This window comes from Rana temporaria, chromosome 6 (assembly GCF_905171775.1).
Source record: "Rana temporaria chromosome 6, aRanTem1.1, whole genome shotgun sequence".
In the NCBI taxonomy this organism is placed as follows: Eukaryota; Metazoa; Chordata; class Amphibia; order Anura; family Ranidae; genus Rana; species Rana temporaria.
This window is the reverse complement of record NC_053494.1, coordinates 199,367,533-199,384,927: the sequence shown is the minus strand read 5'-3', so window position 1 is coordinate 199,384,927 and position 17,395 is coordinate 199,367,533. Positions and strand designations below refer to the sequence as shown.

The 17,395-nt window shown below is 45.2% G+C and overlaps 1 protein-coding gene across 1 annotated transcript in view; it reads right to left on the bottom strand.

Moving 5' to 3' along the window:
* Positions 1-1,961: 1,961 nt before the first annotated feature.
* MCM6 (minichromosome maintenance complex component 6) overlaps positions 1,962-17,395 on the bottom strand; it is a 43,111-nt gene continuing 27,677 nt past the window's right edge. Inside the window, exons 9-17 of the mRNA XM_040358057.1 lie at positions 15,954-16,095; positions 12,181-12,288; positions 11,946-12,101; positions 11,417-11,545; positions 11,172-11,333; positions 9,416-9,542; positions 9,180-9,338; positions 8,949-9,088; positions 1,962-2,313 (exon numbers count right to left, since the gene is read on the bottom strand). Coding sequence (XP_040213991.1) covers positions 2,194-2,313; positions 8,949-9,088; positions 9,180-9,338; positions 9,416-9,542; positions 11,172-11,333; positions 11,417-11,545; positions 11,946-12,101; positions 12,181-12,288; positions 15,954-16,095 — 1,243 coding nt within the window. The 3' untranslated portion in view covers positions 1,962-2,193. The remainder of the gene's footprint in view (positions 2,314-8,948; positions 9,089-9,179; positions 9,339-9,415; positions 9,543-11,171; positions 11,334-11,416; positions 11,546-11,945; positions 12,102-12,180; positions 12,289-15,953; positions 16,096-17,395) is intronic.

The window sequence follows — 17,395 nt, the reverse complement described above, 5'->3', positions numbered from 1 at the left end:
GTGCTGCAAATCATCCTCAAAGCCTCCATAGAAGTCTATGGAAAAGCTCTGCTTAAGGCGGAGGTTCACCCTCAAAATTAACGTTTTTGCTAACCTATCTCTAGCCTTAATAAAGGCTCGTAGCGTTGTCATGTACACTTACCTGTCTTCAGCCGCACTTCCGGGTCTTCTTCCTTCGCAGGGAGTGGGCGTGTCGCTCCTTTTCCCCCGACGGGGAGCTCTGCATGGATGATTGACGTGTGCGTCATCGCCTTCCGAAAATATCCGACGGGGACTCGGCTCTTTACGGCGCCTGCCGTGTAGAGCTGACTGCGCAGGCGCCCTAAAGCGCTGAGTCCCCCTCGGATATTTTAGGAAGGCGATGACGCGCACGTCAATCATCTATGCAGAGCTTAGGAACGCCTACTCCCCGGGGGAGTGAGAACCCGGAAGCCGGGTGAAAACGACGGAAAAAGTAAAAAAAAAAATCCAGCATACTGTTGATGTCAGCAGTATGCTGGATAAAACAGTCTATAGATATTTTAGGGTGAACCCCTGCTTTAAAGCTCCAAAGCACCAAGCAACAGCAAGGTGTACACAGGACTGTAAGCCAACCATTTTATTTAGTGACAGGAGCTTTGACTGGCTTTCAGAGAGCTTTTACAAAGCCTGTGCGAAGCCTTGTTTTGATAGCAGCAAAAAAAAAAAAAAAAAGGAAGAAGGGGAGCTGGATACTTTGGGCGAGGCTACAAAAGTGTTTAGCCTAGGACAGTGATGGCGAACCTTTGCACCCCAGATGTTTTGGAACTACATTTCCCATAATGCTCATGCACTCTACAGTGTAGTTGAGCATCATGGGAAATGTAGTTCCAAAACATCTGGGGTGCCAAGGTTCGCCATCACTGGCCTAGGCTCACACCGAGTTAACACAGAAACCACACCGCAATTCCTGTAAAAATTCACATGCGATTCAGCGCAGTGCAATTTGAACCTATTCATTTTTTACGGCTCAAATTATCTGCACCAAAGTCATGCATGTAGCAAATTTGGAAAACACACTGCAACCAGATCTCCTGATGCAGATCACAAGGGCAGATGGAATACAGTGCAGGACAATTTACACGGATTGAGGGTTTGCCACAACACATACCAGAGTGAACCAAGGCTAAAGTCAAAACTTTGGGGGGTGAGGGAGAGTCAGCTTTTTATTGCCCCCTAAGGTCTCATTGAGATTTCCCCCCCACTCCCTGTTCCAGCAATGTTGCCACAATCACAGGAAATTTCCCCAATAGACAGGGCAACAAAACAGTAAAAAAAACTGAGCTGAGGTTCCAGCACTTTCCCCATTGTATCCAAAACAAATTTGGCCGATTAAAAGAAAGGCGATCATCCTCCGATTTACAGGCAGAAAAGCTCCTGCTCAGCATTGAAGCCGACTTACTCCAGAACTACAACTATAAGCTGAGAATGGAGGACAGCATCTTCCCCGCAAGGCTTTTTATCTGACCTGGCTTCATAACTCAGGAAATGGATAAGGAGCGGGCGACACGGTCAGCTTTTGAATAAACTTGGCATTTAAAAGTCCACTTCAATCATGCAAAATTAAAGAGGAAAACTAGGACAGCCGCACTCCAAAAATATTCCTTTTAATAAAACTGGTCACAAAAATTACATGCCACAGCAAAAAAATAGGAGAAGCTGACGCGTTTCACACTGTAGTTCAGTGCTTAATCATGAGCTACATGATACATGAATTACAGTGTGAAACGCGTCAGCTTCTGTTCTATTTTTTTCTGTGGCATGCAATTTTTGTGACCAGTTTTATTAAAAGGAACGTTTTTGGAGTGCGGCTGTCCTAGTTTTCCTCTTTAATTTTGCATATAATTGCATTTCCGGCACCCATGGTTTGGATCCAGTGAGAAGGTTTTTTTGGTTTTATCTGAGCGGTTATTCTCTTTCTCATCCACTTCAACCATAATGACCGAATCCACAATGTCAGACTTGGAACTTGCAGAGTCAACAGCTCAGGATTTGGCCAAGACCAAAATACGAACGGTTCCACCAGAATAAAACTTCTTGGACTCTTAAAATAAAGACAGGTTCTGCTTTCCAGAAAAGCTCTGAAAAAAAAGTCTAAAAATCTAAAAGCACGAGTCTCTGGGTGTCGGGGAAATCCAGCCTGGAAAGCTTCCAATGTCCGTATTTACAGCAGCTCTAATCTTCCAGGAGGTAGTTGGGATTAACAACCAGGTAAGGATCCTCTTCCTTCGCAGCTTCCTCTTCACTGCCGGAGACTTTCAGACTCGTCTGCGATAATTCAATCAGGATCTGATCCTAAAAAACAAGGGAGGGGCATGTTTAGGGGTGACAAGGAACTAGCACATTATGACAGACAAGGATAGAATATGGCAAATCATTCAATCCCAAATTTTCAGGGCTCGTTCACACCATACCATGCACTGGAATCTCAGTTTTTATGTGCGCCAGTCATGTGCCCTACTCACACCAAATGTTAGCGGGGTCTTTTTTCCTGAGCCAAAAAATGACACACGTTGCAGAATCCTGCACAGAAAAATAAAAATCTACACGTGGCGTGAACAGAGAACCATTATTTTTTTAAACCTTTGCAGAAAAACTGACGCCTGCACCACGGTGTAAACGAGGTCGGCCTCTTTTTCACCTGAAAAGCTCTTGGGGCCAGTTCACACCATAGAAACCCAGTTCAGATGCATTGCAGACGTTTTTGTGCATTCACATTTTTGATGCGCTCCTGTGCTTCCTCCCGCCTTTTTTTCTTAACCTTAAAGTGGAGGTTCCACCAAAAAAAAAAAAATATATAATTTTTACTCACTCTAAATAGCTGTTGCTATGCGGAAGTGCCGAATCTGCCTCTTCATCGTCCGCGGTGGATTCTCTTCCTCCTCCTACACTCGGTTTCTTCTTGTTAATGGGGCGCGCTGCATTCTGGGAACTGTACAGCCGGCCCATTCACAAAGCGCCGCGCTGCTCGTGCATGCGCAGTAGGAAACGGGCAGTGAAGCTGTAAGGTTTCACTGCCTGTGTCCCTTACTGTGGATGGCGGCGCTTGGAGCTGCCAGGATCGGCCTCGGCGGGGGCCGACATCGCTGGTGGCTAGGACAGGTAGGTGTCCTTATTAAAAGTCAGCAGCTCCAGTGTTAGTAGCTGCTGACTTAAATTTTTTTTTTTTTTTTTTAATGGAACCTCCTCTAAATAAGGACATGTATGTTCCAGTGTGCTTGATGCATTTTACAGCGTTCCAGTAGAGTGCAGGACAAATGTTCTACTTTTTCTTTCTGGAACTGCAAGCACTGGTGTGAACTATGCCATTCAAAACCATAGAATATATATTCCATGCGTTTTTTTTGATGCAGAATGTGATGTGAACTGGCCCTGAAAGTGGAAAACTTCTTTGCTGAAAATTATAGGAAGCCACAATCTAGCCCTCTGATCTTCAACTTCCATGGTGCTGCCAAGTGATCAGTTAAGACTTCAGCCGTTTGATGGTTTGAGAGCGCAAACAAATGTGAAAGTTACATTCCCACCATGCGCCAAGAGTATAACTTAAATCAACGTGTTTATTTCTGCTATAACCACTTGAGGACCAGCCGCATCAGTCATACTGCGGCAGGTTGGCTCCCCTGGGCGAGCCGTCGTAGCTGTACGTCAGGCACTTTAAGAGCACTGGGGGGGGGTTTGCGTGCCCATCACGGCGGAGCCAAAGTTCCTGCCCGGCAGTTGCGATGTCAGCCGGGCACCTGCAATTGCTCCTATAAGACAGAACGGGGGCCTATCAATGTAAACAGACGGATCTCCGTTCTGTCAGGGGTGAGGAGACTTGTTGAATTGTTGTTCCTACTGCTTAGAACGATCGGTCTCCTCCCCCAAGCAGTCCCATCCCCCCACAGTTAGAAACACTCCCTAGGGGGCATATTTAATCGCACCCCAGTGTTAACCCCTTCCCTGCCAGTGACACTTATACAATAAGCATTGGCTTTTAGCACTGATTGCGGTTATAAATGTCACTGGTCCCAAAAAATTGTGTTAAACGTGTCCGATGAAGGGGGAAAATCTTCAGAGGCTTAAGTGGTTAAAGGGGAGGTTCTGCGGGAATGTGTTTTTTTTTTTTTTTGATCGTTCTTGGGCTCTTACCTTACTCAATCTGCTACCCTCGCGAGACATTCTTCTAGCCGCCAGGATCGTCATTGTCCAGGAAAGGATATTTTATAAAAAAGATAGATGGACGTTTCCATCTTGATTGTGGGCACTCTGAAGCCCTCCTGGATTTGCTTCCGGGATACGGTGACTTGAAATGGTGGAATTGTATCCGCCCTCGTCACATGACTGTCTGGAAAAGTCATGGGACGTGCAGAAATCATGCGAGACCAAGTGTGCTGGGTTATAGAGAATGATCTCCTGGGCAGCATCACGCTGTGCTCCCAGGAATCATTGCGGCGATCGCAGCCAAAGCGACACGCCCACTCCTGCGGGACTCAAACCAGGAAGTGCCTGGTGAAGATGACAGAAATAAGGTATGGAAGCATTTTTAATGATTTTGGACAGCGAACTGTTATAACATCCAGTCAGCCCTTGTGTTTAAGGCCAACTTGTAAAATCGGGTGAACCTCCACTTTAAGGCACTATAAAAGCAGCAGGTGCAGATAAAAGGGGGAAAAAAATAAATCAAAAAGTTTGTCGAAAGTGAGCACCCAACTGCAATCCCTCAGAATAAACCCATGAGATTACAACAGTCATCCCTCCAGGGAAGGTTCGGAGGTTCATGTCCTGTGGCTAGGTACTGATATTTCAGGTGACGCATGGAATAAAAGTGATGTGAAAAAGTGAAAATTTCTCTCATTTACATACAAAAATAACCGTCAAGCAAAATTGACAGTTGGGACAAAGAACCTGTGTTTTGTTTGCAGGTTTCTCTGGGAATTAAAAAGCCACAAAGGTTTAAATGCAACGGCCACCCCTTCAGAATTCTCAATGATCACAGAAGAGTCTCAAACTGATGCGGGCGGCACAAATCCAAAGCCTGTCCACACAGAAGGTAATGATCTCAGATTAGAATAGAAGTTAGTTGTAGGCAGCCCTGGTCCCAGTTCATCAGTATTGATGGACAGTGTAATCCGCATGCAATACATGAACCATAATAAAATTGATTACATACTGAACGCCATCATTAGACTTAACTGCTAATAGTTCTAAGGATATCTTTCACACCCACTGATACTACAAAAGTATAATGTTGGCAAATGGTTATTAAAGTGACTCAGCAAAGTAGCAGAGATAAGATACAGCAGAATATATGCTTGCTGTACACTAAAAGATACTTTGATTTAACAAAGTTCAGTAGCCAATCATATATTCCAATTTAACCGCTTGCCGACCAGCCGCCATCATCATACTGTGGCAGTTCGGCTCATTCCCACCAACATCGTAGCTGTACGTAGGTCCCTTTAAGCAGGATAGCGGGCGTGCCGATGCTCGTGACCAGCGGTAGCAATAACCACCAGCAGGCCCGGATTTACTCCCTTTGCCGCCCCAAGGCCGGGTCCTTCAATGCCGCCCCCGCCTGCGCAGTACAGGGGGGACATTATCCGCCAGGGGACTTTTTCAGCAGGACTCTGGGAAGCAGGGGGGATGCTGCTGCTGAAAATGACATTGAGAACTGGGGGGGGGGTGTTGCTGCCAAAAATTGCATTGATCATTGGGGGGGGGGGGGGGGGCGAAAATTACATTGAAAACCATCTCACCTCCTCTTCCCTCTGTTTTCTCTCCTCTCACCATCCGTGAAATGACAGGGGGGGAAATGAAAGTGTCCTCTCCTCTCAGCTGCAGTGCCGCCCATGCACCCACTGCCACCCCGAGGCCTGGCCTTGTCTGGAATCCGGCCCTGGCCACGAGCGGCAGAACAGGGACGTGCGTGCGCGTGTGTAAACACACACATCCTTGCTCTACGAGGAGAGGCAGATTGCGAGTTTCTACAAACCGGGAACAATCTCATCTCCTATAGCGAGTCCCCCCCCACAGTTAGAACACACATCAGGGAACACAGTTAACCCCTTGATCGCCCCCTAGTGTTAAACCCTTCCCTGCCATTGACCTTTACACAGTAATCAGTGCATTTTTACAGCACCAATCGCTGTATAAATGTCAATGGTCCCAAAAAAAAAAAAAAAAAAAGTGTCCTATATGTCCGCAGTCCCGTAAATTTTGTTTGGGTACAGCGTCGCACTACCGCATCGCAAAAAACGGCCTGGTCATTTAGTTTTATAAGCCCCAACTAGCTAAAAAACTAGTTCTAGCTTACACGGGCTGAAGACTGTCCCCTCCACTATGACAGCAGCGGGCCATTCATTCATCAATGCCGTCACATGAAAGGGAAGGAAGGCACATACTCTCAAGTATTCAGATTTTTATTTTGCTCCCAGCAGTACAATGGAGAGGTGGCTGAGCCAGGAAAAGTTTGTGCTGCCGGGAAGGAGCAATGCACAAGTTTATTAGGCCTACTATAAGCTATGGGTAACTTCCAGTTCAGGTACAAATGCAAGACAAAACTTGCAAACTAGGTAGATTGCCTCTGGAGAGAGTTGCATTCAGTTAACCCAGCGACTGCCATCATGCAACAGGATGCAACATGAAGCATGATCACATACACCATACCCAAAAAGCAACCCCCCCCCCATACAGATTTATGATCCTTTGAGTTTAACATGGTGGTCTGTGGCTCTGCCTGCACAATTGCATCATCCCGATCCGGGAGAATTCCTGCACATCAACCATTATCACTACACAGCGACTATGCTGGTAATCCCTACTCCGCACTCTGTGGTTCAATCCACACCGCCGTACACGTCAGAGAACAACATTGCAAGAGTCTGTGCACCGTGCCTGCAACACGCAATAAATTCTCTGCTAGATTCGCTGCAAAATTTAGCAAACTCACATTAACCACTTCCCGACCTCCTCATGTACATATACGTCAGCAGAATGGCACGGACAGGCACATGTACGTACCTGTACGTCCTCTGCTAGACGTGGGTGGGGGGTCCGATCGGGACCCCCCCCCCCCCCCGGTACATGCGGAGGTCGGGTCCGCTCGGGGAGCGATCCGGGACGACGGAGCTGAAGAACGGGGAGAGCCGTGTGTAAACACGGCTTCCCCGTGCTTCACTGTGTCGGCGCATCGATCGCGTCATTCCCTTTATAGGGAAGACACGATCGATGACGTCATTCCTACAGCCACACCCCCCTACACTAGTAAACACACACAAAGTAAACCCTAACTCCTACAGCGCCCCCTGTGGTTAACTCCCAAACTGCAACTGTCATTTTCACAATAAACAATGCAATCTAAATGCATTTTTTGCTGTGAAAATGACAATTGTCCCAAAAATGTGTCAAAATTGTCCGAAGTGTCCGCCATAATGTCGCAGTCACGAAAAAAATCGCTGATCGCCGCCATTAGTAGTAAAAAAAATAAAAATGCAAAAAAACTATCCCCTATTTTGTAAACGCTATAAATTTTGCGCAAACCAACCGATAAACGATTATTGCGATTTTTTTTACCAAAAATAGGTAGAAGAATACGTATCGGCCTAAACTGAGGAAAATATTTTTTTTTATATATGTTTTTGGGGGATATTTATTATAGCAAAAAGTAAAAAATATTGCATTTTTTTCAAAATTGTTGCTCTATTTTTGTTTATAGCGCAAAAAATAAAAACCGCAGAGGTGATCAAATACCACCAAAAGAAAGCTCTATTTGTGGGGAAAAAAGGACGCCAATTTTGTTTGGGAGCCACGTCGCACGACCGCGCAATTGTCTGTTAAAGCGACGCAGTCCCGAACTGTAAAAACCCCTTGGGTCTTTAGGCAGCAATATGGTCCGGGGCTTAAGTGGTTAAGGACCGAGCCTCTGAGATTTGTTGTTTACAAGTTAAAATTATTTTTCTTTTTCCTAGAAAATTACTTAGAACATTAAAACATGACTTTTTTGCCCCTAACACCCTAGAGAATAAAATGGCGGTCGTTGCAATACTTTGTCACACCGTATTAAATTCACTTTTAATAAAAAATAAATAAAAAAACAGTCAAGTTAGCAAAATTGTTTTTATATAGTGAAACATAATGTTACGCCGTTTAAATTGATATCCAACATGTCACGCTTGTGGAATGGCGACAAACTTTTACCCTTAAACATCTCCATAGGCGACGTTTATAAAAAAAAAAAAAAAAAAAAAAAAAAGGATTCTACAGGTTGCCCGTTTTGAGTTACAGAGGAGGTCTACGGCTATAATTATTGCTCTCGCTCCCATGATCGCGGCGATACCTCACGTGTGGTTTGAACACCGTTTTCATATGTGGGCGCTGCTCACGCTCGTCAGGACAGGGCGCGTTTGAAAAGTTTCTTATTAATTTTAACTTTTATTTACCTTTTTTTTTTTTTTAATTGTGTAAACATCCCTTGTAATAGAAAAAAGCATGAAGGCCCTCTTAAATATGAGATCCGGAGTCAAAAAGACGGGTGGGGGCCATCTTGCCCTCACTCTTCCCCAGTCACCAGAAGGAACCGATCGCCTCCGCCGCTGTCGGCGGCTCCCGTAAGCGGCAGGGGGCATGGGAGCCCCTCTGCTGATACCGGTGATCTTGCAGCGAATCCGCTGCAGAGACCGCCATTATCGGAAACCAGACCACCGGCTGAAGAGGATACCTGGGTCATGGCAGCTGCTGCCATAACAGATATCCCTCTTCAAACAGCTGACGTATATCGGCGTGTGCGGCGGCCCGGAAGTGGTTAATAATGAGATCAGGGTTGTTGCATTTGTAAGAGGCAATATAACCCTTTCAAACCGTTACCTCTTGCCTGGATCCAGCAGCACCTCTATACAGAAGGCTTTAAGTTCTGTAATTATATTTATGTTGAAGGCTGTCAATATACTTACATAATGAACTAGTCTGTGAATAACTTTCTCAATGATCTGCTTCCGGTTTATGAGTTCCTCTTCAGAGTCGATCTCGGACTCGATATCCTTCAGATACCAGTTAATGAGCTCGCTTTTCTTCTGCGTCGATTCATCCTCATCTGTGTGGACCAAGCACAAGACAATTAGGCGATTGTCATTTCCATGCTAGAAGCATTAACCATTACACAGATGTTTATGCCGCTTACTGACCCTCCATCTTCCTCAGCTGCAGGACCAACAGATTGGAGATCCTCTTGTATTCTGTAAAGCTGAGACGCAAGCTTGGTTTGGCAGACGACGTCTCCATAGGCTCGCTATCAGCGTGACCATTTATTCCAGTCACATGACTGTTGGGAATTCCGACATCGCCTGAAACAGCAACACATTAGAGGAGGAAAGTCCCGACATCATGACCAGTCCTAGGCAGGAAATCATAGAACACTCACCATTGATGCCCTCCTGAGCCGGCTCTTCCTCCACATCTTCCTGATCCAGGTTCACATCCGGAGTCTCCACTCTAATAATGGACTTGTTCAGAAGCCGGAAAGCTTCTTTGACATGTTTTGGCTGCACCTGTATGTAGTAGATTGGGAGAAGGTGGTTTTATTTTAACAAAACACATAGTGACTTTCTAGCTGGCACATACTTTACTATGGGCGGGCAGCAAATTTACTGTGGGCGAGTGGCACAGGCAGGCCGGACAACGTACTGGTATGTTGCCTTTGTGCTTCAGGCGCGCATGTGTGTTCCCCCCTGCCAACCACTGCAGTGATTGGACCGCACGAGTTTGGCAGCCGATTTCAGCCAAGGATTTTGGCTGAAGTCAGCTGACTGGCCGTGGCCATGTACACAAAGATCTGTGTTTAAAAAAAATAAAAAAACACAGAACACCAATGTGAACAGTGATCTGGCTGTTTCTTCCCCTACAAAGAGCAGGGAGAAAAAAAAAAAAAAAGAAAAAGAAACCACAGCCAGACAGAAAGGTAAAATCAGCACACATTACACTTGTTAGGCACAGTTGACCCCTTGATGTTAACCTGTTCCCAGCCAGTGTCATTAGTACAGTATTATCACGCATCACTGTATTCAGGTCACTAGCGAAGTCAGTGACAATCCTAGATAGTGTGTTAGTGTCAGATTACCCGCCACCCTATCACAGCCCCACTATAAGTTAGCAAACACCACCATTGCATTATAATGTATATAGCTGTGTAAATATACATACACATTATATAAATAATAAATATATATATATATATATATATATATATATATATATATAAATAAAATATATGGGGGACCCCTACTAGGCCGATATACAATATGTTTTCTCTAATTGGAAGAGTAGCCAAGACAAAAAAACAAAAAAAACAAACATAAAATATGCCAAAACACCCTCTACTAGACAAAAGGTCAATAGATACTCAATTACAGACATGGATCCTTTCATTAGGGTGGTGAAAATCCATCAATGTGCAAAGAAAAAAAAAAAAAAAAAAAAGAGAGAAGGGTCTATGCAATTGGCAAAAGATCAGTCCCATGAACTCCTCCATGCCTGCCTGTCAACACTTTTTGCATCCAATTGCTTCCTCAGGACATACTGAGTAGGTCCCGATTGACCTTGAAGATCAGGTAATGGGTGAAATCACACAAAAAAAATATATATAAAAAAAAAAAAAAACACGTTCTTCCAAAAAACGGGAATCCAAAATATTGAAGGCGTTCAACTCCCACATAGGACACCTGGATCAATGGAAATTTACTCACCAAGAAAAACTGGCAACTCTAACAAAGGTAGAGTAGTACAAGTCAAATGGAGCTCAGTGAGGGGGATGGGTTAATCAAGCACAGGAACCCAATTGTGAACATCATAGGTAGTATCAACATCCCTCAAAAGCGGAACTGTCGCTTTAATACAATCTCGAATAGGGCTTGCCAGCCACCAGATAGGGGTCAAGTGTAATAGTACATCGGGTATCCCTTACTCTGGAGCTCACTATTGGGGCCAAACATCCGATGGGGTAGAGAAAAAAAAAAAACGAAAATGTCTTCATCAATTTAGACCAATACGTATCCTACTACATTATTTTTTGTTAGAAAAAAAAAAAGTCAATAGGCTTTAATTAATTGGCTCGTGCAAAAGTTATAACGTCTACAATCTATGGGATATTTTGAGAGATCGCAAAGTTCCAGAATCCTCACCTCATCACTGCAATGCATCCTTGCCATGGATTCAGACAGGCGGATCATACTCTCCAGCTGCCGGACAGTGATCCTCCAAGCCGACTTCGTAACCCCAGAGCCATCCCTCTGACGCAGCCTCTTGTACTGCTCCACTATGAAGTCTTCTGAATCTTTGGAGATCTGTTGCAAATATAAAAAGTTTTATATAAGGGCAAACCATAGAGAAAAAAAAAAAAAATAAATAAAAAATCCTGTAAACTTACTTTAGGCTTGAACTGCCGGGCAAAGAGCAAGTACCTACGGACTTCATCGAGGGTGTACACCCTGTCAATGGATTCGTCGATGCGAGAGTGTAGGTCAACAATACGCCGAGCAATGGCGTAATCCGTCACCTGAAGACATTACAAGTTATTAGGACAGAATTCAGAGACCGAACCAAGCTAATAAACCTGGATACTAAAGCAATTATGGAATAGCGGTTGGGTTTAATGAAAAATTATCAATCTAAACATCTCACTTTAAAATCTATAGCTAAAGCCAAAAATATAGTTTTGAACAATAGGGAAGGGTCAGAAGATTGCACATTGGAGAAATGAACCCTCTATTTGTCCCGCTGACAAACTAAAAAGAAAAATCTATATCACTAGAACAGGTAGTAGGGGAGAATCTTCCTACAATATCTGTCTATGGGGGGGGGGGGGGGGGGACTCCTTTCACTTTGGGAAAAACTTGTTACTAGCCATTAGCTTGGTTATGAAGACTTGAAAGTCATGTAAAATGCTATGATGGTACCTCATTGCATTCATCAACCAGGATGAAAAAGAGGTCAAATCTTGACATGATCGGAGCAGACAAGTTGATGTTCTGTTTCAGGGACTTTGACCTGTCATAACGTCCTCCAACAGGGTTTGCAGCAGCCAAAATGGATGTTCTTGCGTTCAGTGTTGCCTGATGAAGAAAGGTACAAGTCAGTAAACTCACAGAAGGAAATTAGAGGGAAACTGGTCATCCAGTTTGCAAATATTACCTTAACACCAGCTTTGGTGATGGAGATGGTTTGCTGTTCCATGGCTTCATGGATTGCCACCTGGTCCTTCAGGTCCATTTTGTCAAATTCATCGATGCAACACACACCCTGGAAAGGAAAAATGTATTAGATGGGATAGGCAATGCACTGCAGCAAGTAGGCAGTTGTACTGGATCAAAATGCACTAAGCTCAAGGGCCAACTGTGTGCAAACACAAAGTTACAGGCTATACAACCTAAGCGTCTGTGGGATAGGCTTTAAGTCAGAGGTGGGCAAACTACGGCCCGCGGGCCGTATACGGCCCGGCAGACCTTTTAATCCGGCCCCCGGGCGGATCGCTAGAAATCTGAATTTGAAGTCTGAATTTGCAGCCGAAAGAATTGCGGGTGTTAGCCGCACCTCTTTCCCGCCCCCCCCGCTGGTGCAGCCGAAGAAACCCGTGGGTGTTGGCCACGCCTCCTTTCCCGCCCCCCGCTGATTCAGCCGAAGAAGCCATTGGAGCTGGCCACGCTTCCTTTCCCGCCCCCCGCTGACGGCATTCCCAGCCGCCTGTCACCACGTGGAGCGAGTGTCCCCGAATTCAAAAAAGTCCCCCAATTCCCGCCAAGTAATGACCCGGTCCCGACTCCTCACCTCACACTGTGCACACTGCACAGGCTGCTGTAGGAGACCCGAGACGGCCGAGGACTGCAGGCAGCAAAACACTGAGATTTCATCATCATCAGGTACTTGCTTGTGGGGATTGCTGGCAGCAATTGATGGCACACTAGCAGCAATTGATGGCACACTGGTGGCACACTGACAGCAATTGATGGCACACTGGCAGCAATTGATGGCACACTGGTTTATGTATGTCTTAGTGATTGATTAACATCACAACTTCATTGATTTGAAATTGATACCCTTATTTTTTGTATGATTTTTGCTTTTGCTCATCAATGCCACACACATGCAGCCATGCATTGCACGTGTGTGGCAGTAATGAGCAAAACTAAAAATCATACAAAAAAAAAGCTATCAATGAAGTTGTGATGTGAATCAATCACTAAGACAATAAGACATACATAAACCATAATTTATGACACGGCATACATTGTCGTTTGGCAGGACTTTATGGGGACAATGTCTGCATTCTCTGATCCTCTCTAGTATCATGTCTGCAGTCTCTGATCCTCTCTGGTATCATGTGCGCAGTCTCTGATCCTCTCTGGTATCATGTCCGCAGTCTCTGATCCTCTCTGGTATCATGTCCGCAGTCTCTGATCCTCTCTGGAAATTTTTACTAATATGAGTCACAAATAGTGAAAAATATTCATTGTTTTGGGAAATTTTGTTTAATAAATTAAAAAAAATTTCTTGTAAGGCAACCTCACTTTTTCATTGTTTAACTATAACAAGTACTCGTACCAGTTGTCCAACAATGATATTTACTGCTTTTTATAAAGAAATACAATTGATTTTATGCAGTATTGAGTTTAGCCTTTTGGCCCGGCCCTCCAAAATATTTTTAGTTTCTCATGTGGCCCCATCGAAAAAATAATTGCCCACCCCTGCTTTAAGTCATAGAAAGCATAAAATATAAGGGCAGAAATCTCATCTCCACAATACATGCCCAATGTTTTATCCCTTTTCAAGAACCTAGTTATCCTGGTCATCTGCCAGAAATGCAGGCAGCTCCTACATTTCACTTGTGAAATTACAAGTCTTTGTGGATAGAAATCCCGCCCAAAGCCTCCCGAGGGCCGCGCGGGCCCAAAGCCTCCCGAGGCCCGCGCGGGCCCAAAGCCTCCCGAGGGCCGCGCGGGCCCAAAGCCTCCCGAGGCCCGCGCGGGCCCAAAGCCTCCCGTGGGCCAAAAGCCTCCCGAGGCCCGCGCGGGCCCAAAGCCAGCTTTAGTCGATGTCTAGGTTTACTTTTACGTTAGTTTGTTTGGGTCAAGCTGGCCCAAATGACCCATTATAACAAAACTCTTTCAAAATAATTTTTTTGCTAAAAGATCAAAGAAGTTTATGGTTTGCCTATACTTTACCACAGCCAAAACCATAAGCCATGTTATAATAACCATCAACTGCTCAACATCACATTGACCTCAGGAGCTAAAAGTGGAACTTTAATCAAAAAAATAAGTCTGCTAGATCACTTCAGGATGGCCCCTTTTGCAGGTATAGCTATATAAAACATTGATAAGCGTCTATACCAGTGGTTCTCAACCTGGGGGTCGAATGACGATTTGCCAGGGGCCCCCGAATCCTGGGCTGTTCCTGAAGTCGGCACCGCTCTCCCAGATTTTTTGCGGCCGCCCACTTAGCCCATTCAGTTTTTAGCATGGCTGGGGGGCAGAGACTACAGGTCGGCTGACTGGTGAGGAATGTGAAGTGGGAGGGGCTGGAGGAGACCCCATCTCCCGATTTCGGCATAGGTGTCACTGCTACGAGACACCATAGAGCTGGAGACACAGCGAGTAACACTACCTGTGATTAGAGTTGCCATTAAAAGTCTCCACTACAGTCCTAAGATCAGCAGATGACCTTCATCAAGAGCACCAAAGTTGGCTGATCAGAACCCCCCCTTTACTGCCACTCATCCCATCCCCCCCCCCCCTTGCACTGCCACTGATCCCACCATCCCTGTACTATCACTGATTTCATACCCCCACCCCCCCCACCAAGGAGTAATAGAAGGAATAAAGAATACATGAAAAGAGGGGGAGGAACAAAGAAAAAAGGGGGAGAAAGAATAAGCGAAAGAACAAGAAAGATGGCTAGAGAGAGGGATGGGGGAAAAAAATAGGAATAAATTAGGATAGAGAGATAAAAGGGGGGGAAAAAAAGGAGAAGAGAAAGAGTGGTTCATCCTAAAATGTACCATAGGGGGTTTTAATACTGTACGAGTGGAAGGGCCTCAGGGAGTTCTAAATGTCCGTGGGTTCGAGGCGCAAATTACTTGTCTTAGGTGTTGACCACCCACGATACGAAAATAATTTTACCGTTAGGGGTCCCCACAACTTGGGAAATTTTATCAAGGGGTCACGGCACTAGAAAGGTTGAGAACCACTGGTCTATACTGTCTCACACCCTGCTCTGCACATGCTCAGTTGCTCTCAATTTCCAGGCACTGCCAAGTTTGTAGAGGCCATTCTGCTGACAGCCTTAATATGGAATAAACCCTCCTATCCTTTAGAGCCAAGGAAACTGCTTCTGTTTGATCTGCAACCGCTATGATGCTGCACACATATGTAATCAGTTTTGACGCCAGCCATTGGATGGTTTGACAATTTGGTTTAGTACAGGGGTCTCCAAACTATGACCCTCCAGTTGTTCAAGAACTACAAATCCCATTATGCCTAGTCATGTCTGTGAATGTCAGATTTTTTACAATGCCTCATGGGACGTGTAGTTCCACAACAGCTGGAGGGCCGTAGTTTGGAGATCCCTGGTTTAGTACACAAGCAAATGTGACAGTTAGCAAACCCGGCATTCAAAGAATGTAACTTTTTTAAAACCATTATGATTTATTGCTGTTTAGGGGCTCTGGGCTTCAGCAAAGAAAGGAGATTATTAGAGGCAATTTCCAGCACACAACCAATTTTGGTAGCACAATTATTAATGTGGAATGTACGCAGGTTGAAAAGAACATTTTATCAAACTGTAATTGGTAAAGTTCTGCTTTAAAGTCTCCAGGAAAGCCAACAGTTTCTGGTGAACATTTTCAAATGCAGAGATTGCAGCACTGACTGCCAGCCCTGGAGGTTTAAAACAAACCAATGAGAACTCACATTATCAGCCAACATCAAGGCTCCGGCCTCTATCACAAATTCATGGGACTCCTCGTCCCTCACTACAGCCGCAGTCAGACCGGCAGCACTGGACGCCTTCCCGCTGGTGTACACCGCCCGCGGGCTGAACTCCTCAACGTGTCTGAAGAAACAAGTAGACTTTGTTATACTGATGTGCACAGAGCAATTCATTCATGGAAATCACCTCTTGTTAAAAAAAAAAAAAAACAGATTCAGGCTGGGTTCACACTTGTCCGACAAACGGTCCTACATTGGGAGCCTCATGTAGCATGACGTGTGAAAATCAATGTTTCCCTATGAGAGCGGTCTTAACTGGTCCTACACAAGTCGGTCCGACTTTGAAAATGCTCCCTGTACTACTTTTGGTCCTACATTGATCCTACTTCAACCCATTGAATATCATTGAAGTCGGACCAAAGTAGTATCCTGTTCATGAAAGTAGGATGGATGTAGGACCAATGTAGGATAAATGTAGGACCAATGTAGCAGAGCAAAGTAGGATGAAAGTAGTGTAGTAGTGTGAACCCAGCCTAAAAGAAGGACCAACATGTGAAAGCCATTCCATTGCAGAACATTCACAGCAACACATACTCTCACACTGGGGCGCTTTTAACCCTTTTTCAGCCGCTAGTGGGGGTTAAAAGTACCCCGCAAAAACAACGGTAAATCGCTGCTAAAAATAGCAGCGTTTTACCGCCGACGCCAGGGCACTTTCAATGTGAAAGCAGCCTTACAGCGGAATTTCACGCTCTTAAATAAGGATGAGCTCCGGCGTGTTCGCATAGAACACGTGTGGAGCCCGCCAGGAAGTCGGCACTCGCGCTGCGCTAATCACAGCCAGGCAGACATTTCCCGATCTCTGCAGCCGAGCATCGGACAATGTCTGCCTGGCTGTGATTAGCGCAGCGCGGGTGCCGACTTCCTGGCGGGCTCCACACGTGTTCTATGCGAACACGCCGGAGCTCATCCTTACTCTTAAACATTGACTATTTTTAATCATGCTGCTAGCATTAGTACTCAGATGGGAAAGTACTTCAGTACGTCATATTTACTAGTTTTAAACTTAAGATTTCTTTAGTTGCTTCCTAGTTTCCAAAAATAGACATATGTCACCCTATATCCAAGGAGTCTTCACAGCCAAGCACACCCTCCTGTCTGATTCCAGGAAGTAAATGAACATGGCCGATCTAGGAGGGCCCTGTGCCACCCCAAAGCTCCCTAGATCCTCTGCACTGCCTGAAGTGACTCCTGTTCTCTGCTCTACCAGAAGTAACCCCTGACTTCCCTTATATTGCCCTGCTGACCCCCTGTACACTCACTGCCCTACAAACTGCTGAGCCTAGCCATCATCTGCCCTGCTGACCCCTATATATACACAAAGAAAAAGAGCCGCTGCTCCAGGTGTATGCCGATAACCTGAG